Consider the following 21,287-nt stretch of genomic DNA (forward strand, 5'->3'; position numbering starts at 1 on the left):
ACAGCATCCTTATCAATCTTTAAGTAATAGGAAATATGCCTGAAAAGTATGTGGGTTTTTTTATAAATCTTTTAAACTTTTTTTTGTTGTTAAAGCAGAAGTAAGCGGAATGTTTGTGTTAATCTAAGTCTTAAATAGTTGTATCTTCCGACAGCAATCACTTAGATAGAGTGTTTGGTCTGTCAGTCACTCTGCTCTGCTCTGAGCCCAGGAGAAAACTTTCCTTGTATCCTACAACCTTTATCCAATGAGGAGAGAGAACGGCATAAAGGGGCAGTCCTCTCTGTGTGTGCAGCCAAGGGATGCGCGTGAATGTGGTGACGTAGGGACGAGGACCAATAGATCCATGACGAGGACGGGGGCTGCTAACTCCATCGGCTGACAAGAAGTTAGCCAAAGCGACCGGATCACTTACTTCTGCTTTAATATATGAAACAAGAATTGCCAAATGTTTCATTATATGGATAAAAAACACAAGATATTTTAAGAAGGTATTTTAAATACAGGCTGTATTGACTGTATTAGGAAAAATAGCCCTTTTTTTTATCGGAAACCTGCTTAGCTTATAATATAAATAAAACATAACACAAGTTATGTCTGTATGTATGACAATACACCTTAAATTCTGATAGTGAACTGAACACGATCACTGTAGAAACTAATGAATAAAGTGCTTCAGTCTGACACCAAAGGGTGCAACACACAAGCATGGAGGAGCTGCTTCTAATGTTGATCCTGATGTTCAACATCTGGCTGCATGGACACCGCAGAGGAAGACTAAAAGATGGCAGGATGACGGCTCACGCTGCTTCACTTCTCACAAGTAACTCAAGAAAACTTTCACGTTCTCTAAAGCTGCACTCAGACAATAACACACAGGTTGTTTAATCGGTTTAACAGTCACACTGTCGTTCGGCTTATACTCCAGTTACTGATGGCACGATCACTTTCTCTCCACAGCTTCCCTCTCTCTCTCCCTCTCTCTCTCTCTTTCTCTCTCTCTCTCTCTCGTGGCATTCCTCCACAGCAGCACACACACACACACACACACACACACACACACACACACACACACACACACACACTCACACACACACACCCCGACACTTTTTGTTTCCACACTGGGCTCAGACCTGAACATGTGTAGCCCCGTGTTGTAAAGAAATCCTGCAGATCGTCGTCATTTCACGCAGAAACACTTATGGAAAATGTAATAAAGCTGCTGCTGAGGACTTTACACTTCTCCCTCCAGCTGCTTTTTTGGTTGTTGTTTTTTTTTACCAGTTACCACCCAGCACGGCTCGAGTTTCACAGCTCGCTCCAGCTCGGACAAGGTGGTAAACTTTTTTGTTGTGACACATGTTGATCGTTAGAGTTGATTTGCAGCATCAAAAGAAAGCGTGTTACCTGTTATGAGCGCGGTGGGCAGCAGGAAGCAGTAGAAGAGCCACACGACCACCTGAAGGTCCATGTCAGCGCCGATCACTTCTCACTCCTCACCTCCTCCTGATCAATAAACCACTTATCAGTATCGATCGGAGCAGGTCAACGCCGCTCCTTCAAATACAGACGGCTCCATGCTGAGGGGTTGATTGATTAAACGTGACAGAGTAACGAATAGGCCATTATTCCTCTCCTATGCGCGCTCATGATCTCCCATCAGAAAGACACAAAAAAAAAAAAAGTATCCCAAAGTGTTCAAAAAGTTTCCAATCAGTCGATAATGGTATCGATCTGGTGTGTTAGCTCCTGGATCGCTGTTAGGCAGTAACGTCGACCCGACTGAGTGAGGAAGAAAAAAGTTGGGCAGCAGCAGCAGCAGCAGCAGCAGCAGCAGCAGCAGCATGTGTTCCTCCGGAGGGGCCCAGTCAAGTCTGACAGTGTTGTAGGTGGAAAATGTGATTCACAGGCGAGTGGCTGTGAAGGGCGTTCATAGAGGAGCTATTCTCCGGCCCAGCAGGCAGCAGCTGCCGCTTCTCTGCTCTGCTCTGCTCTGGTCGCCTCCCTGCTGCAAATAGCAAAAAAAACTATGACTGGTGACTCCCAGCTCTGCTCAGCCGCTTTACTGCTCTGCTTAATTACACCGTTTGGATGGAAAGAAAAAAAAAGTTTATGATGAGAGAAGGAAGGGAGAGCAGGCTCATCCAGTGAGGTGTGTTATTACTATAGTAGCCTAGTCATGTTACTGCTGATGATGAGTTGTTGGTTTCAAACTGACTTTCTATGACCACGTCGGTCTCACTGACTTCTTGAAGACCCGATACAAGTCAACTGCAGCCTATCTGCCCCCGCCAGACACGCAGATACGAGGCACAGACAGTGCGTCAGTGGCGCCCCCTGGTGCGCGCGCAGAGCCTGCACAGCGCGGAGCGTGCGAGGGTGTCACGAGTCAACGGGTTCCTGTGGTGACTGGCACGAGGCGCCAGGTTTGCTGTGTTTATTCCTCCAGGGCCAGTAATTTAGAAAAAAAAAATTCCATAATCCGTTTGAAATGTCAAGATGTCCGCCATTTCTGGCACAGTAGGCATACTGTATTATAACATAGAGCTCTGCCCACAAGATAGATTTCAGTTATTTTGTAATTCAGTTCAGTTTTACACTGTAGTCTATGTCAAATCTACAACTCTTTAATGTCCTTCCATCTGCACAGTTTCTAATATGTACAATGAAAAATAGCAACTGCATAAAATATAGCTAATCTTCTCGACCCCTCTGATTCCCCTTTCAACCCTTTAATGGGTCCCACTCACCAGTTTCATCTCCTTGAATTGTATTGGCAACCACAATTCTTGATTCAAATTGAATCGTTAAAACAAATCCTACCCTATATAATTGTATTTTTTTATTTTTGTAAAATTTCTTTTTGATGAAGGACTTGATTATGTTTGAATGAAAAAACTGTTTATGCATGTGCATTTAAATACCATCACCATATATTGCATTTGTAAGTTTGAGTGGTAATATTATAGTGAGGCCTCTGTGTAGGTGTCCGTGAGTGTGTGTGCGCGCGTGCGGTGTGTGTGTGTGTGTGTGTGTGTGTGGGGGGGGGTCATCTGGTTGGGGGCCTGTGCCCCTGTAAACCTGCAGGCCTAGCAACGCCCTTGGTTTATTCCTCCAGGGCCAGTAATTTAGAAAAGATAGATTTCAGTTATTTTGTAATTCAGTTCAGTTTTACACTGTAGCCTATGTCAAATCCACAACTCTTTAATGTCCTTCCATCTGCACAATTTCTAATAGGCTATGTAGGGTGAATTCAGGTGGGACAGTTTTAGACTCATATAAAAACTATTAACTTGCTCCAGTGATGTTTCATTGAATCATTTTAGGTCTTATTGACATTTTATGTTTGAATTAAATGGGAATACAATTTATTTTTAGAAGCTACACACCTTCAAACATAACATGACACCCTTTTTCGTTCGGGCACCATGTTCAGGTAATGTGGGACAGTTTGTTTGGTATAATCTTCTCGACCCCTCTGATTTCTCTTTCAACCCTTTAATGGGTCCCACTCACCAGTTTGAGCACCACTTCACTTCACCTCTTTAGTGAAGCAGTGTTACAGCCCATAATCCTTTCAGAATGACCACTGTTTTCTTTACTTCTTTTTCTCATAGCTCCCATTAAAGGTTCCTGTCATCTAGGATTACAGAGCAAGAGGAAACCTGAAGCCCCTTGAAGTCATTGACACTGATCACTTGAGGGTCAAAGTCTTCATTAGAATGAGAATATAATGTTAATATAGTTATAGTTATAGTAAGGTAAAGACAGTGTTTTAATGATGGTAAGGCAATCAGACAATCTGCCTAAGAACAAACTATTGAATGTTGAGGATCTATCCATTATATCAAACTATTATATTATAATCAACCATTTTAAATTACTTATTCTTTTATTATTGGTTTCGTAGACCCACATATAATGATAAATGATGATGAATTATGTATTTTCTTGCTGACATCATATCAGACACATTGATCCAATCTGGGTCAATATCACATAGGGTGCCTTTCAGACCTTCTACTTTCCCTTTAAAAAATCTTATATTTTACAGTAAAATTCATATACATTGCATAAAGTATATATACTGTCAGAAATTGGTCAAGCTCCCACACTTCTTATTAATTAACTGCTAGCAGTCACTGATGACTTTAGAAGGTTTCTTAAAGGTCCAGTTTCCCCGCAACAACAGGGTGGACAGCAAAGTTGGGGACACATGCAAAATGTTTAGTATTATTATGAAAATGAAATATAACAATATAAAACATAAAAAGATATTTAAATTTTGTGTCATTTAACAACGTAATACGCTCACTGAAGTTACCAGAGCAGCATATGGGACATGGCAAAATCACATATAGGTACTGATTCAAAGAAATTGGTATAAAATGAAGAAAATACATTTCAAGATACTTACTACTAAACTACTACTAAATTGTACCAATATGTGTATAAATGTATGGTCATTTATAATATAACTTCAGAGTTTAAATTTTTCTCACATTTTCATGATAGCTGAGTGATTCTGAGGAACACCAAAAGGCACCCTATGGTGATATTGACCCATCTCTTGTTGACAGTTTGTTGTCACTGTAGGACCCCCTCATCAGATGAGTGTCATAGATCATCAAATGTGAGGTGGATGGACAATAAACTGTTAATGAAATCAATCTAATTAAATGTCTTTAAACTTGAACAGCTAGTTTAACATTCATGGAGGTCATGTTACTGTAGTTTCTTATGCAGATCTGGTATTTTAGAGAAGATTCCTCTACATGTTGATTTTCACACTGGGATAATAAAAGAGGGAGGGGTCTGTGTAGCCATAGAAACACGTGTTTCGGGAGAAATTAATCATAATCAATCAGTGATCAATGGAAGAAATAATCAAACACTCACATCAACATCAGGGCACACGGGGTCAGGGTGTGTGTGTCTCTTTAAGAAGCGCCCCATCGACACCTCCCTTTCCTCTTATCATTCTGTCACGTGACCCGGGCGGGGGCGTGGCTTCGGCGATTCCGCGCGAAACTTCCATTCTTCTTCCTGTGGAGTTTGTTGTGAATGGGACAGTATTTAACCTGCAGCCCGTAGCAGTCTGTAGCGCAGCGGTGCAGCGTCTACCAACAGCAGCATGTCTCAGGCCAGAGTGACCGACTTCTTCTCCCAGAGGAAGAAGGGCCTCGCCGGGCCCGTCAAACCGGCCAAGCAGCGCGGGACCCGCTCCTCCGCGGCCAGCACACGGTCTAGAGCCGCTAAAAACAAAGAGCTGTGCTCGTCCTCCGTCCACCAGGAGTTCCTCCGAGTTATCGACGAGGCGGCGGGGTTACACGACGGAGACTCCTCGGTAAATAACGCCGCCAAGAGCCCCCCCTCCAGCCCCCGGACCCCGAAGCGGAGCTCGGCCGACGCGGAGTTCGACCTCGGGGCGGCCGTGTTCTCCGCCACCCTCGACCACAGCACGGCCAAGAAGAGGAGGCAGCAGGCGGAGGAGGAGGGGGGCCGGGACCGGGACCGGGGGGCTGCAGCCGCCGCGCCGGAGAAAACGACCAGGAGGACGGCCAGGAAGAAACTGATCCTCCCGCAGGACGCAGCACAGGTACAGTACCACTCCGCTGCTCTCTGTGTGCTGGGGTCTGGGCTCAGATAATGGTCATCAGAATATCAGTTTATCAATTTATAGATCTACTGTTGGTTGCCTGTTAAACTTTAAACTTATTTACACAAAATACTCAAACGTCAGGCTTCAGGAATGATCTGAAATTCTTACATAAACCACTCGATGTTGTGGAGCAAAGCGTCAGATCATTACGCCTCCTCCAGCCTGCTTCACCTGTGGGGGGGGGGGGGTCATGTCTGGGTGCACAGCCTCTTTATTTACACCACAGCTGCGTTCTCCTGCTGATGTGGAGGATCGATCATCTTCCAGACAGACTTCAGATGTTTCCTGTCTTGGACACACTAGTGCCTGTTCAGTGACAGTGTGTGGTAAAGCAGGGCCGTTGCTAGGAATTCTGCCCCCCCTGAAAGAATACAAAAGTGGGCCCCTACCCCTTGACTTTCCCACTTTTTTCTTAGACTACATATGTGTATTATAATTTTTTATTCATCTTACTTTGTTTTGATGCTAATGCAGCATTACTATGAGTATTAGTCGGGTCTTATGCAGAATAAATCAGTCATACAAAGATTAGACTACTGGGGGTTTTTGTGGGCCCCACTGGGCGCTGGGAATTATCCCAGAATTATCATCACCTTTCTCCCCTGTACAACGGCCCTGGGTAAAGACAGGTGGACACAGAGTTTATGGAGAGTAACCACACAGTTGGTGAAGGTCTGGTGAAGACCTCTTCAACACCTCTCAGCTCTTTGTTGTGCAGATCAGCTGAAGGACAAACTCAGGTGTTTATTCAGTGTCTCTGACCCACGGCTCCACTTCAGTTTTGTTAACGTCACTGACTTAGGATTCACATTTTCCAAACTGAGCCGTAAACTCTTGGATGAAGAACATGACACAGATGTGTGTTTTGTTTGTGGATTTCAGCCATATTTAAATGCGAATGCAGGTGACTCCAAAGCTGCAAAACACACGATCATTTGTAGTTGGAGTAAAATCCCTGTCTGTTGTGTTGTGTATCCAGACTGCTGCAGCTCAGCCTCCCCCCGCTGAAGTGACCCAGCAGCCCTCACCTCCATCAGCTCCATCAGCTCCAGCTCCGTCAGCTCCAGCTCCATCAGCTCCTGTGTCAGGACGGGAAGCTGTCGAGCAGGTAGAGGTGGTCAGAAAGAGCTCAGCACGACACAAGAGCAAGGTAACACTGTCAGCGTGCATGATTTATTTAAATGATGCACATCTATTTACTCGAATGTCACAAATTATTAGATTTTTGTTTTTATACCGAGAAGTCTGGAAATTATCAGTCTGGAAAAAAGCATGGAATTTTGAAATGGCCAAATGTGTAGGAACTCTGAGTAGATGGTGTGAAGGTACCGTAGCTGCTTCGGCTGTTTGTGTGTCTAGCAATAGAATAGACTCCATTTCTTCAGTCTTTCCAGCGTCATATTGATGATGATGATGATGAGCCATATATGTGTATATCCTTATATGTGAAACATCTGTTATAGAAGAAGATAACAGGAAGCTTAGTATGTCTTATTTTAAAGCTGCTGATCTCACACAGCACCTGAAATGACTATTTGTCATATTGACTGTATGAATTATACCTGATTTATTTTATTCTCAAAATTACAACTTTATTATTTTGATAACTTAATTTTTTTTTATCCCCCATTGAATTCCTAATACTCTGCTATTCATAGTTTTTGGAGCCCGATGGAGAAATAAATACATGCATCTATGTACATGTGTCAGGCACATGTACACTCATAGAATCAGTGTGCAGTATGAGCAGGATATATGGCTTTGAACTTTTTTTTTGTTCATTTGTTTTGTTTTTTTGATGGAAACCCTAAAAAATAATTAAAATAAATGTAACTGATCATCTCTCTCTTCAGGCTCTGAGTAAAGACGACATCTCGGCCCTGAAGTCTCGCCTCCAGAAGATCAAGAAACATGCAGAGGACAAAGCCAGCAGAGCTCCGGCCTCCACGGGCTCCTCTTCCTCCTCCTCCGCGGTACCCGATGCCACCAACCCCCTCGTCTCCAAGGCAACCACACCCCCCACCTCTGACGCCAAGACCCTCAAGCTCACCGTGGCCCGGGCCCGAGAGTTGGCTGCTAAATCTCAGAGGAGACAGGAGGAGCAGGAGGCGGAGCAGAGTGATGAGACGCGGCCTCAGGTCAGCACGGAGCAGCCGGCCGAGCTGCCGGCCTACCAGCGCTACCACACCCTGGCCCAGGCCGCCCCCCCAGGCCTGGCCCTGCCCTACCAGTACAAGGTGCTGGCCGAGATGTTCCGCAGCATGGACACGGTGGTGGCCATGCTGCACAACCGCTGCGAGACGGCCACCTTCGCCAAGATCAAGCAGGGGGTCCAGGACATGATGCACAAGTAGGTGGAGGTAGAGGGAGGGGGGGGGTTCCTACGCATGTATGGAATTTGATTTTATACATTTCCAGATCTGGAAAAGTATGGAAAATGGAAACTATTGAATAGAAACATATTTCTTATCGGAAGTTATTTGGGTTAATTATTTAGTATGTGCTATTGTACCTACAATCTCCTGGAAATGATTTGCTGACATAATGGCATACACATTCAGAATAATGAAAACAAATGATTAATTGCATGATTTATTTACATGATGCACATTATTAGAATTTGGTTTTTACTGAGAAGTCTCGAAATTAGGGTCTGAAAAAAGTATGGAATTTTGACATTTCAAATGTGTAGGGGGGTGGGGTCTCCACAGCTGGATCTGACTGGAGCTGATTTTTTTGTTTTGTTTTTTTCCACAGACGCTTCGAGGAGAACCACGTGGCTCAGATCAAGACGGTGTTCCCCGAGGCCTACACCTTCAGACAGGAGAAGAACATCCCAACCTTCCACAGCAGCATCAAGAGGGGCAGCTACCAGCTGACTGTGGAGCCCCTCATACACTCAGGTCAGAACACCTTCCTTCAGCTCCTATGTTTGATAGAATTGTACTTTTGATCTGTTTATATGGATTGATATTCATATAATTTTAATGGTACCTGTTTTGTATATTTATATATTATAATTTACCAGTGTTAATTTTCCATTCAGACAGAATAGTGTTGTTGTCAAGCTCTTCTTTGGGGACCTATTGATGATTGATTGACGTGCGGGTCGGGATTTATTTTTAATCACATTAATCACATAATTTGACCCCTCCTCCCCTCCCCCCATGCTATTAAGATACATCATTTAATTTGTAAGAAACGCTGAAATAAGGGGAAGAAAGAAGGAAAGATAGATGGAGGGAGGGAACAGATTGGGTTGAAGAAAGAAGAAAGAAGGGAAGGAAAGAATAGAAAGATGGGGGGGGGGGTAGGGAGCAGATCAGGTCAATTAGATCAAAAGAGGAAGGAAGAAGAAGTACGGACAAAGGGAAGGAAGGAAGGATTGTGGAAAGAAGGAAGGGAGAAAGGAAGGATGGAGGAAGTGAACAGATTGGGTCAATTTGACCCAGAAGGACAACAGGAGGGTTAACTGACTTAAATGAATACTAATTTCATTGATAAAGTGTCTGGAAAAAAGAAAAAGTAACAGGATAAAGTGTGTACCATCGTTGTGTGTTCATTTATTCACGTGTGTGTTTGTGTGTCGTCCTCAGACCAGAACGAAGCGCGTCCCCTCCTGTCAGCCTCTCGTCTCCTGGAGAGACGACACGTCTTCCACACCAACCTGGTCTCCATCGTCAAACAGCAGCACAAGGTCGGCCCCCGCTTCCACTCACGGTCACGCTGGTTATTAACGTTGGAGGTCTGGTGGAAAGGCGGTTCTAACTGGTTCTGCTTCTGTGTCTGCAGGTCTTCCTGTCCTCGCTGGATCCTCCGGTGTCGGTGCCGGACGACAAGCTGACCCGCTGGCACCCCCGCTTCAACGTGGACACGGTGGCCCCCGTCCAGAGCGGCCCGCTGCCTCAGCCCCCTCACACGGAGAAGCTGGCCACGGCCCAGGAGGTTCTGGACAAGGCCCGCTCGCTCATCACACCCAAGGTACTGGACCTGTCGGAGCGTCTGGATGTAACCTGGCTCTGTAAAGATGCTTTATGTTGTATTAAAGCCCCAGTGTGTAACTTATTTGGCTTTTTATTAGCAAAAATCAAATATTGCTTTCATAAATACGTATTTCACTGAAGGTGAATCACAGCTGCATACAAATGAAAGCTTTCTGGTTCCTTAGAATGAGTTGTTACAAGTCGTTACAAATACATAAGTGGGCGACGCACCAGAGGCACTGATGTTGCATTCAGGTGCAGTCAAGCAGACAGCATGTCAATTTACTCGAGAGAAAGATGGTAAAACGTGGGTCAGGTAAACAATACCACATCACCATGACAACATGTTGTCAGGCCTGTATTGTTTTGCCTCGTGCTGGCGGACCACTTGTTTACATAGACACTTGTTTATCCTGTTACATGCAGCGTCTGTTGTCTGTCTGACGTCTGCCCCATTTCACCTGAATGCAACATCAAGAATACGTTCAGATATGCAACCGCACCGCTAGATGGGGGGAATTCCTACATATTATACCTTCTTAACAGTATATATTTGTTCATATCCGTCTTGTCTTGTCTCAGATGGAGAAGGCTCTGGTGAATCTGGCTCTGAGGAAAGAAGAAGACAAAGAGGGAGAGAGGAAAGAAGCAGCATCTCCTCCACAGAAGCCAACGACCCCCCAGACACCAGCTCCATCAGCTCCTGCAGCTCAGGTCCCAACTGCCCTGAAAGGAGTGTCTCAGTCCCTGCTGGACAGGGTAAGGAGGGGAGGGGGCAATGAGGACTGAACTTTGCAAATGAATTGACCCGAATATAAGATGGTATTTTTTCCCTCAAGAAGTCTGAAAAAGACAGGTCTTAAAATTTCAGGAGCTCAAGCAGAAGATTGAAAAAGGAGGGTCATCTTATATTCAGGTCATTATGGTATGCTGTGTTTATTCTCATATTGATTTGTCTGTGAATTTTTTCTTTTTTTTTCTTTTAGATCCGGGCCAAAGAGGCTCAGAAGCTGCAGGCGGCCATGACTCGAAACCCGGCCCAGGAGGACCGCCTGCTGATGATGTCACGGCTCGGCGAGCTGGCGAGGATCCTCCGCAACGTTTTCGTGGCGGAGAAGAAACCGGCTCTGACCATGGAGGTGGCCTGTAACAGGGTGGTGGCCAGCTACAGGTCTGCTCTCAGCACAGGTGAGCTCCACAGCGTTCCTACGCAAGGATGGAATTAGATTCTTATACATTTACAAGGATGGAAAATGGAAACTATTGTATGGTGAAAAAAATAATCATATTTCCACTGTTACCACTTTTATTTTCTAAAACATAAAATCAAGAATATCTAAAAAGGAAAGGGATCCATCTGGTGTTTAATTTATTGATCCCACAAGGCAAATTCAGTCCTCAAAGACAGAACCGCAGTTTAAAAAGGTTCATGAACTGTCCATGTGCAACTTAAACAAAATGCCATGCAGTGAACGTATCTGGGTTTGGTTTCAATTTATTTCTATGCGCTGTGTTCAGGGATGCAAACAGCGCGCCGAAAAGCGAAACTCGCTTTTTTCATGACCAATTAGGTGACATGTGTGAATCGTTCAGCGGCGGCGGCGAATATCGCTACAATTTTTTTTTTTTTTTAAGACGTTAGTTTAGGCGGCAGCTCTTTGTTGTCAAGGCGGCCGCCTTAACAGGAAAGCGCTGCGGGAAACCCTGCATATGCAGAACAAGGAAAACAAATGATTAATTGTGCACATTATTTACATGATGCACATCTATTTACTTTAATGTCACAAAAAGTCTGGAATTGTGAGATTTCAGAAGTGTATTCACTCTGGGTCCAGCAGCATACACTGTTATCTGACTAACGTTCCTCTTCTTCTCTCGCCAACAGGAGAGATGGAGAAACACATCCGACTGCTGGCAGAGGTGGCTGCCGATTGGCTGACGATCCATCCAATCAGGAAGGACTTCTACCTGAAGCTCAACAAGAACACGGAGCTGAGCGTGGTCCTGGACAAACTGAACAGACGGATGAAGGAGGAGGAGAGACTCTGAGCGATGCAGTGGAGCTGGAGCCTCGCTGCTTTTACATGCTGGATTTTTTTTAAAACGGACTTGATGGTTTATTATGAGCAGGAGAACAGACTGATCAGAGACCAGCCTTAGTCCTGTGTTGTAAACAGGTTGTTTTAATCACACTGCTGTTAAAGTGACTGGTGTATTATTATTGTTAAGTTTTTTTTTTTCTTCATAATGTGTTACACTGGTGCACACAGACCTGCAGCCAGTCTCTGTATGGAATCGTTTTCTACAATGTAGAACTGAAGAGTGTTTACATTTACATTTTTGTAACTGATGTTGATGATGTTTAAGAAATACAAGGCTTTGTCAGAGCTCAGCGTCTCCAACGTTGTTGTTTTTTTTCTTTCTGTGCATGCCTTTTATTAAATAGAACAGTTGGTAAAACACAGGCAATAATTGCATTGATTATCTAAAGGTGATGGTGTGAAGTTGTGAACTGTTTCTGTCACATGTTGCAGAGATGGAGAAGGAAGGAGTGACATGTTGTCCTGTGGTTGTGAAGTTTTTCTCTCCACCGTGGTGCAGTGGAGGAAACTGGTGTTATTTACTTATTTTAGCATCACAATTTAAATTCCAGTGTGTTTCGAGCCAAATTCAATGGTGTTTTCTGTAGCAGTCCTATCTGAATGCTGTGTCAAACTTCAATCATAAATCTTGTCGCCCAATCACACAAGGAACGTTTCCTAGCTGATCTGAAATCAGATCACATCACGTTCCCAGTGCCCAGGCCAGAAGCTAAACTCTTCATATCTGGTGGATCTGGCTTTAACCCTCGGATGATCCTTCAATTTGTACCACTTCCATGACCCCTGGACAAAATTTAGATATGAGTTACTCCCAAAATCTTTGTGATACATATATGGCTGGGTCTTGACTAAACATGAAAATCACTTTTGACATGGGTTTCAACATTTTTAACCCCTTCCTGCCAGTTGTTTTTGCTGCAAAAACACAAAATTTCTATGGGGCTCTATGGGCTTTATGGCTGGTGACAGTATTTTAATGATAAAAAGAGATATCCAAAATCCCCTCAGTGGAAACTTCTGACTATAATATGTCAACAAAATAAAACAAGAATTTTGGATTTTGCTTTATCCATTGTTCAGATTTCAGTTCTGGAAATTAATGCATATTTCATCAGATATTGCCTCATTTACATATTTAAACATGATATTTGACAAAACTTGTAATACAAAAAATATTTGTCTTAATGTGAGTAATAAACTTGGGAAGTTTTATGGTGATATCTGTTAGTTAAAAATTTTACTTTATTTTTACATTAAAAACATTGGACATTTTTGTCCACGTGAAGGGTCATGGGTGTGGTTAAAATTCATTACGGGTCCAAAAAATTGACTTTAATTCTGAAATTCAGGACAACCAGAGTTTACCCAAAAATACACCTCCTTACCAAAAATCAGGACCCAGTGACCTTTCATTTGACCGTGGGGAGTTGGGAAAGTGTGAGAGGTGGACAAAAATGTCCAGGGGTACCGGTAATTAAAATGAGTGAAAACATCTTTTCTTTACTTCTACAAGCTTCTGTCACTAAGCTGCTGGATGTTGGTGTGTTCCTGCTGAACAGAGTCGGAGCTGGAGATCTCCTCCTTCACACACAGGTTTTAGAAGTGGATGGAAGTCAGAGGTTTGTTACGACTCATTTGCAACTGAGCTGTTCTACACTACCAGTCAAAAGTTTGGACACAATTTCTTATTTAGGGTTTTTCTTTATTTTTATTTCTTTCTACACTGTAGATTCAAACTGAAGACATCAAAACTATGAAGGAACACACAGGGAATTATGAAGTCTCATCTGTCACCTGACCTAAACCCAACTGTTTCCTTCAAAACTGTTGGAAAACTGTTCCAGGTGACGACCTCATGAAGCTGATGACAGAATCAAGAGTGTGTTAAAAAAAAAAAAAGCTGCCATCAAAGCAAAACATATTCTGCTTTGTTTTATATGTAATTCCATGTGTTCCTTCTTAGTTGTAATGTCTTCAGTTTGAATCTACAATGTAGAAAGTAATAAAAATAAATTGAATGAGAAGGTGTGTCCAAACTTTTGACCGGTGGTGTATATATACATATGGAGCGCAGTCATGACTTAGGTTATAACTTCCTTTATTAAATACATGTTTGTGGGTTAAACATATAAAACATACATTATGAGTTCATCCATTCAAGATACAAATCTAAACAACATGCAGCAGTGGTCAAAGGTAAAGTGTTAGTAAACAGCTGTATGACTTTATACAGAACATATCAGCTTTGGATCATTTGTCGTTTGCCTTTATCTTTAAGTAAGTAAGACTTCTTCTTCTTTAGGAGCAAAAGATAAAGATATAAATATTCATGTCATGAGTGCAGCCTCTCATAGATCCTATAGCCTCGGGTCACAGACCCACAATCCTCTCTGAACAGACACAGCACCTTCATACTGAACATGATGAGGAGGATCTGGTGTTTAATCAAATACAATGAAACAAAAATTTTAAAAAAGTAAAAAATTATGGTTGTTCAGTCTGCCACAAATAAAATGTTACCTTCCATTCTCTGTGCTCTCTTCCTGTTTTGGCACAGAGCCAGCGAAAGGACAATTAAACACATGTGAAGACATCTTTAAGACACTTTTACAAACTTTCTCCTGGTCAAGTCCAAAGCATTCTGGGTAAGGCTCCGGCTCCTGCGTCCAGAGGACCAGCAGGTTTGTGAATGAAGGATTTACAGTATTTCCTATCTGAAGTGTAAACCTGTAGGTGTGAGTGTGTGGGAGCTGCAGAGGTCTGGTGTTGTTGTTGCAGAGGTGCAAGCTGCCGGTCGCTCCTCAGTACTGGACCAGGGAGAAGACGCTGTGCGGCTTCAGCTTGTCGGCGCCGTTGAGCTCCTTGAGCTGGATGACCACCATGCAGCCCAGCACGTCGGCCTGCTGCTTCCTCATCAGCTCACAGGCTGCAAACAGAGTCCCTGCAACAAGCACACACAAGCACTGTCTGAGTCACACATGACAAGACAACACACTGTGATCCATCTGTTTATCTCTATGTTATTTTTGTTGGGAGCGAGAATATTATTATTACTTCATCTGTATTGGCATGTTTGAGGCTCCACAATGGTGTCACACTTAACACACTTTACAGTATTGTTTGCGTTGTTATCATCCCAGTCCATTGCGTAACATTAGACACAAAAATCCTATCCCATAATGTAAATAAACCTGTTTTAATAATCTGACATCCCTGGTAAAGGCCTTTTCTGTTTTGTTTCTTTTTTTTCTCTACAGAGCTCCCCTGCAGTGCATGTTTTCACTGTCATAAAAACTCACTGCCAGTGAAGCCGGATAGAAGACAATCCATGTAGTGGTGGATAACGTAATATACATACAGATTCCAGAGTACGATGGAAAGTAAACATTTACGATGAATCAGCTGGTCGGAAAAAAGTTAGTTTATCTGGAACTAACCAACTCACTCAGTACTCATCCACATAGGCAGGCTCCACAACGTGCTGTATCACTCCGCCTCTTCCACACACCGCTGGTCCAAACAACTGATAGGCGGAGTGATACCACGCGTTGCAGAGCCTGCCTATGGATGAGTACTGAGTGAGTTGGTTAGTTCCAGATTAGTCTCGCCTGCCAGACCCTCCTCCAGAAAAGAAGGAGAGTCTGGCTGCTCCGCCTATGATTCTGCGATCAGAGAAAAAAACGCTCCGGCCGTTTGGAATTCTTTCAACCAGTCACAATCATTGTGGTCGGCGCCGTAGCAACGCCGTAGCAACGGCGCGCTTGCAAAATATTGCCGGTTGGAAACTGGATTTCGGTCCGCGGTGTAACGACGGTCGGCATCCGTCGACGGATATTTATTATTTTGTTCGGTTTAAGGGCGGTTGGCAACCGCTGACAGATATGTATTCTTCTGTTCGGTTCATGACACGGATCCATGGTTCGGTTCCTGTTGTTGTTTGTTGATGTTTCCCTTTACCGGGCGGACTGTGAAAGCTGCAGCATGGAGGCGGGACTTCCGCCGGGTGGCTCATTCCGACCAATCAGAGGCTAATCGCAGCAACGCACTTCCATCAGGCCAGACTAGTTCCAGATTAACTAACTTTGTTCCAACCAGCTGATTAATCGTCCCTCATTGACAGCAGTGTATTGCCTGTGTCTCAGTGCAGCGTGATGCTCCAGTATTTCTCAGAGACCTTTCTACTGCAGATATTATACTTAGTGGCCATTTGTACCTCATACAACCCCACTTTAAAAAAAACGAACTATCCCTTTAAGATAATGAATGAAGCAGGTGAGTGAAGGTAGATGCTGTAAATCCACAGTGACCGTCCTTTCTTTATTTGTAAGTGACTCTCAGAGTCCAGTCAACATGATGCAGTTACCTCCAGTGGCCAGCAGGTCGTCGATGAGCAGGACCTTCTGCCCTGGAGCCACAGCGTCCTCCTGGATCTCTGCCTCAGCCTGGACACACAGAAGAAGACTCATATGAACCCTGTTCACCAGACCAGTCCTGTCAGCTAAACACCATCACCGAGGATACAGAATGATATGACCATTGAGTCATGCAGTTACATCTGATTACAAATCACTGTTCTCTCTGGTTTGACAACTGATGGCAACATCTGGCTGAGTGTAGGAACACAACTCAGCAACATATAGAACAGATGTCCAGTTGTTTTTAGACGTTTTAATGTGGGACTGCTACAGACAGCAGCAGCTGTGAAAGTGATACTGTGATGGTGCAACAGTGGAGAGAGAGAGAGGAGAACATGTGCACAATCCTCTCTGAGGCTGCAGGAGGTCATCAGTGTGACCCACAGAGCACACTCTCAGTAACCAATGGAACTAATATCACACTGCACATTGTGAATTAAAGGGATACGCCAACATTTTTTTTTCCGTGTCTTGCCTCACTTCTGAGTCCATGACCAGCAGATAGACACCATCCTTTCAACTGTGTGTGCAGTAACAAGGGAGATACGGGCAGAGCTGGCGCACCGCTAATTAGCTTAGCTCAAATCCTGGAAGTGTATAGATAGTGTTAAGCCCCTGACACACCGCCACAACACTTCCCGACGCGTCCCGACGCCGACGGCTTTGGCCGACGAGTCTGTCGCCTCTCGTCGGGAGAAAGGAAAAAGTGAAACACACTGTGACCGCCCCGACTGCCGACCAGAGCGACTGAGTGGCGAGGACTCCCCCATAGAAATACAGACCAATTCTAAGTCATAAAGTGGTAGTAATAATCTTTGCCATGTACAGTAACCATGTTGACTTAACAAAATAAAATGTATTAGACTGATCGGTTCATTGTAAAACATTTATTTATTTAGGTAAATGTGGTGATTTCAGTCCGTAGCCCAGACAGCCCTGCTCACTTTTTATTCAAACAAACTAATGCCACTGCCACAGTTGTTAGATTTCATCAATGAGACAACATTAATCTCCCCAAAACAATTTAACCAGCCACGTGTTAACGGCGCTAAAGCCAAAATTAAAACAGTTTTTAGCAGCTTACTGCTGTGGCTCGGTTGCCGCGAACTGGCGATAGCCGATGCTAATTTCTGTTAGCCCGTCTATGGTGTTTTACATTATATGTTAGCATTAAGCTAGCGGGCTTTATATGCTTAGTTGTGAGCTGTGTGTGTTTTGAACGTTGTTTCAAATTATGTGGGTTTGATTGAACATCTTTGATGTTTAAATATATATATAATATATATAACATATATATATATATATTGCTGCTTAATATATTGCTTTACTCTCTTTTTATTTTGTATACCATTTTTACTGTAGGACAGGCTAGGACACCGTTTATTTACTGTGGTCACTTCTGCCCCTCCCACACACCGCGCTGATTCGCTTAGGGCACCGCCAATCAGAATCACCATAGCTAGCACACAGCCAATCAGAGTACCCGACGAGTCTACTCTCCCGACGGCCGACGAGACCCGACAAGACCCGACGCTCCCCGACGGAGAGGAACACACCAAACAGACGAGCTCCCGACGCCGTCCGACGCCTGACGGTCGGGTCGGTGTGTCCCTGGCTTTAGCCTGCCTCCACCTAAAGTCATCAGAGAAACTCTTCAGCAACTCTAAACGGAAACTATCTGCTGGTCATGGACTCTGGAGTAAGGCAAGACATGAAAAAAAAAATTGGCGTATCCCTTTAAACCTCTAGAGCTCTGTGTGTTTTCAATGTGAACTGGACTAAAGTATCATTTAAATTCAATCCTCCGTGTGTGTGTGTTGCTCACCTTGCCGTACTCCAGGTCATACGCCACAGACACGGTGGCTCCAGGCAGTTTGCCCTTCTTTCTGACCAGGACGAAGCCCACGCCGAGCCGCTGGGCGAGCAGAGGCCCAAACAGGAAGCCACGGGCGTCTAACCCTGCACACAAACACACAGACGGCACGACAAAGGTGTTTAGCGTTTAAAAACTATTTGAAAATGCATTTTAAAAGTGTGTATATCCATATCCATGAAAAATGGATGAGAACAGCTGCCAGATGTGGCATACAATGCTGTTGATAACGTGTCATTGTCACTAAGTATAACTGTGTTATTCATACTGGTACATTACATTTAGGCTCTGCTTTGTTTTCTTACCTACGATCAGATCCACCTCCTTGTAATTCTTCCTGGCGTGTTCCTCAAACAGGTCGATGACTGCAGTGAGAGCAGCTGGCTCCTTCAGGATGGGACAGATGTCTCTGCAAGACACCAGGTTTTTGTTAACCTCTGCCCAAAAAACCTACATCCATAAGTCTGTCAAAACTTCTGCTGACATTTCCTCCCCTGACAATTATATCACAGCTGCATGGTAAAATAGTGCACATGCACAAAATATCAATGGAGTAGTGTTGACGGTAACAGCAGCCCACTGTCTGACATGATTCACCAGACTTCAGATAAAGTGGTTGGACTGTGAGCTGTTGTGACCCTTCACACACACACACACACACACACACACACACACACACACACACACACACACACACACACACACACACACACACACACACACACACACACACACACACACACACACACACACACACACACACACACACACACACCACACACACACACACACACACACACACACACACACACACACACACACACACACACACACACACACACACACACACACACACACACACACACACACACACACACACACACACGCACAGAGTGAAGTCTCAGTCACCACACTCACACACACCTCTGCAGTAAAGCTACAGGGTCAGGTGTAAGAACAAGACCTTAATCAGTAGAATCAATGTCTATATAGGAGTAATAGAGTACATTTACTTGAGTACTGTGCTTAAATATAATTCCCAGCATCCATGTGGTTTTTGCTTGTTACTTTTTGGAAACTGACTTTCACTTTGCTACATTTCAGTCTCACTTTGAATCTTTACTTTAAATGACTTCAGAGGAAAAACAATCACAGCTCCAACTCCTATACATTACACTTTTGATCTCTGTTCTCAGTTCAGGTGTGATAATCAGGACTCACATGTGAGATCCTGTCACTCAATATAACAGACCCTTGGGTGTGTGTGTGGCGGGGGGCAGGGCATGTGTAAATATGTAAATATGTGGTAACAACACTCCCCCTCCCCTTTATTAACCCCCCCAGGAGGGAGGAGGAAGGTGTTTTACATCTCACCTGATAAGAACTATTGATCTGATCAGTGAATTTTCATTTGTAAAGTAACTCTCTCTCCTGTGGTGAAGCATCAGCCCTGCAGGGGGAGGTGCTGCAGGGCTGATGTCAGTACAACATCTGTATGAGTTACAGCTGGAAAACTTCCTGCCTGAGGGGAATTTACTGTTAACTATGTATCTGGCCTGAAGCACTAACTGACTGGGGACCAGCCAAGGCCTCACAGCAGCACAGCAAACACTTCACTGTCAACAATCATGTAACGGTGGACGGGTAGAACGAGAAGACAGCAAATACAAAACTTGATGGTGAGATGTCACTTCATAATGACTTTTTGGACAGTGTCATGTTAAAAGGTGAAGTCTGTTAAAGCTGCTGTCACCTGGATCAGACAGTCAATAACACTACACACCACCGTGAAGCCTTACAGAATACCAACAACCTTTGTTACCTTTACATTTTGGCAAGTTAAAAGGAGGTCTGATCACCGACAGCTGTCTGGAAGCTGTATGGACTGAGTTGAAAGTATTAAAGGACATAATATAAATATAATGTAATATAACACAATATTAGAATAGAATAGAATAGAATAGAATAGAATAGAATAGAATAGAATAGAATAGAATAGAAATTATGAAAAAAAAAAATCTGTCAAACATGCTCATCGAGAGAGAAATCAGTCCATTTGGAGGAAGATACTCTGTTGCAATCACTCTTTAGCAAGAGTGCATTTGTGTGTAAAGATATGAAAGTGGTCAAGGGGGCTGGCTATAATCTGGAGCACAGAGCAGGACTAACCCTGCAGACTGATCTGCATAGGGAGGATGACTTGATGTTAATTCTAGTAGTTTCCAAACACAAGAACAGATGTTAGAGGAGCCATACACATGTGAACACGTCATACCTGATTAAACTACTGACTGCAAAAACGTCATTGGCCACATGACATGTATTAACAGTTGTACACTGACAAGGCTTTGCTGTGAGTGTCAGTGTGATCCAGTTAGGCCTATCTATACAGCGGTGCACTAACAGCTGGATGCAGCCTGGTAGGCGACACTTCTCTCACCATGCAGAGGACAGGAGACAGGAGACCTCCCCCCGGGACCATGAGGGGACCAGTGACCGCTGAGGACAGGCACGTGGTTCTGACTGTGTGTGTGTGTGTGTGTGTGTGTGTGTGTGTGTGTGTGTGTGTGTGTGTGTGTGTGTGTGTGTGTGTGTGTGTGTGTGTGTGTGTATCTGTGTGTGTCTCACCTGAACAGGATCCCTTTCTTCGGAAAGTCCGGGAAGGGTCGGATGTGTCTGTGAACCAGCTGCAGTTTGGTCTCTGAGTCCGCTGCCATTCTGCCGCTCTGTCTGCCTGTCACCTGCTGCTTCTGAGCTGAGCCTGAGCCTGAGCCTGAGCCTGAGCCGGGCTTTTATCCTGGTCCCGCTTCTTGTTCTTCCTCTTTACACGGAGAGCGAAGCCGCAGCAGCGCCCCCCTCTGGTAGACACGCACACTGGAGGCACCAGACAAAAATGGTGACAATATGATACAGTAGCTACATGGTTTTCTGTGACAAAATGAAATATATGGATGAAAAAAGTGATTGCCATTTATTAAAATGAACACTTGTAAAATTATGCCTGAGTTATTTATAAACACTTATGCTTTAAAAAAAAAAAAAAAAAACTTTTTAATTATGCATGTGACACACAGTCACACCATAGGACAATTTTGAGATTTGACTCAAAAATGTAAAAATCTGATAACAAAGCAGTTTTTATAACAACAGGTCCATGTAGAACAAATAAATGTTACTGTACCATTTACTGTATTTTAAATGATGATAATACTTATTATATTTATTTTTATCTTCTGTGACAGTGAAAAATAC

The 21,287-nt window shown here is 43.8% G+C and overlaps 3 protein-coding genes across 3 annotated transcripts in view; 1 reads left to right on the forward strand and 2 right to left on the reverse strand.

Annotated features, from left to right (window-relative positions):
* The window catches only part of piezo1 (piezo type mechanosensitive ion channel component 1 (Er blood group)), a 128,801-nt gene extending 126,823 nt beyond the window's left edge, over positions 1 to 1,978 (reverse strand). Inside the window, exon 1 of the mRNA XM_085800915.1 lies at positions 1,408 to 1,978. Within this exon, the coding sequence (XP_085657041.1) occupies positions 1,408 to 1,471 (64 nt within the window). The 5' untranslated portion in view covers positions 1,472 to 1,978. The remainder of the gene's footprint in view (positions 1 to 1,407) is intronic.
* A 3,135-nt stretch (positions 1,979 to 5,113) lies between these two features.
* cdt1 (chromatin licensing and DNA replication factor 1) lies at positions 5,114 to 12,032 on the forward strand. The gene is made up of 9 exons (XM_085800917.1): positions 5,114 to 5,599; positions 6,642 to 6,812; positions 7,516 to 8,012; positions 8,420 to 8,565; positions 9,259 to 9,359; positions 9,455 to 9,643; positions 10,228 to 10,404; positions 10,632 to 10,833; positions 11,531 to 12,032. The coding sequence occupies exons 1-9, from the start codon at positions 5,135 to 5,137 to the stop codon at positions 11,692 to 11,694; spliced, it is 2,112 nt and encodes a 703-aa protein (XP_085657043.1). The 5' UTR covers positions 5,114 to 5,134; the 3' UTR covers positions 11,695 to 12,032.
* Positions 12,033 to 14,117: 2,085 nt separating this feature from the next.
* Positions 14,118 to 20,851, reverse strand: aprt (adenine phosphoribosyltransferase). The gene is made up of 5 exons (XM_085799050.1): positions 20,664 to 20,851; positions 18,341 to 18,444; positions 17,988 to 18,121; positions 16,111 to 16,189; positions 14,118 to 14,688 (listed from the first exon to the last, which is right to left on the reverse strand). Exons 1-5 carry the CDS (start codon positions 20,750 to 20,752, stop codon positions 14,549 to 14,551), a joined length of 546 nt encoding a protein of 181 aa, XP_085655176.1. The 5' UTR covers positions 20,753 to 20,851; the 3' UTR covers positions 14,118 to 14,548.
* Positions 20,852 to 21,287: the final 436 nt, after the last annotated feature.

Source organism: Trachurus japonicus, chromosome 15 (assembly GCF_045865225.1).
Source record: "Trachurus japonicus isolate A0001 chromosome 15, Traja_1.0".
NCBI lineage: Eukaryota > Metazoa > Chordata > Actinopteri > Carangiformes > Carangidae > Trachurus > Trachurus japonicus.

What these genes read in the sequence shown, in the direction of transcription:
- cdt1 (XM_085800917.1), top strand. Translation starts at nt 5,135, where the DNA reads ATGTCTCAGGCCAGAGTGACCGACTTCTTCTCCCAGAGGAAGAAGGGC. An exon ending in TCCCGCAGGACGCAGCACAG is followed by an intron (nt 5,600 to 6,641) that starts GTACAGTACCAC and finishes TTGTGTATCCAG; the next exon opens with ACTGCTGCAGCTCAGCCTCC. An exon ending in TCGTCAAACAGCAGCACAAG is followed by an intron (nt 9,360 to 9,454) that starts GTCGGCCCCCGC and finishes CTGTGTCTGCAG; the next exon opens with GTCTTCCTGTCCTCGCTGGA.
- aprt (XM_085799050.1), bottom strand. Translation starts at nt 20,752, where the DNA reads ATGGCAGCGGACTCAGAGACCAAACTGCAGCTGGTTCACAGACACATC. An exon ending in GGAGGTGGATCTGATCGTAG is followed by an intron (nt 18,122 to 18,340) that starts GTAAGAAAACAA and finishes GTTTGTGTGCAG; the next exon opens with GGTTAGACGCCCGTGGCTTC. An exon ending in ATGACCTGGAGTACGGCAAG is followed by an intron (nt 16,190 to 17,987) that starts GTGAGCAACACA and finishes CTGTGTGTCCAG; the next exon opens with GCTGAGGCAGAGATCCAGGA.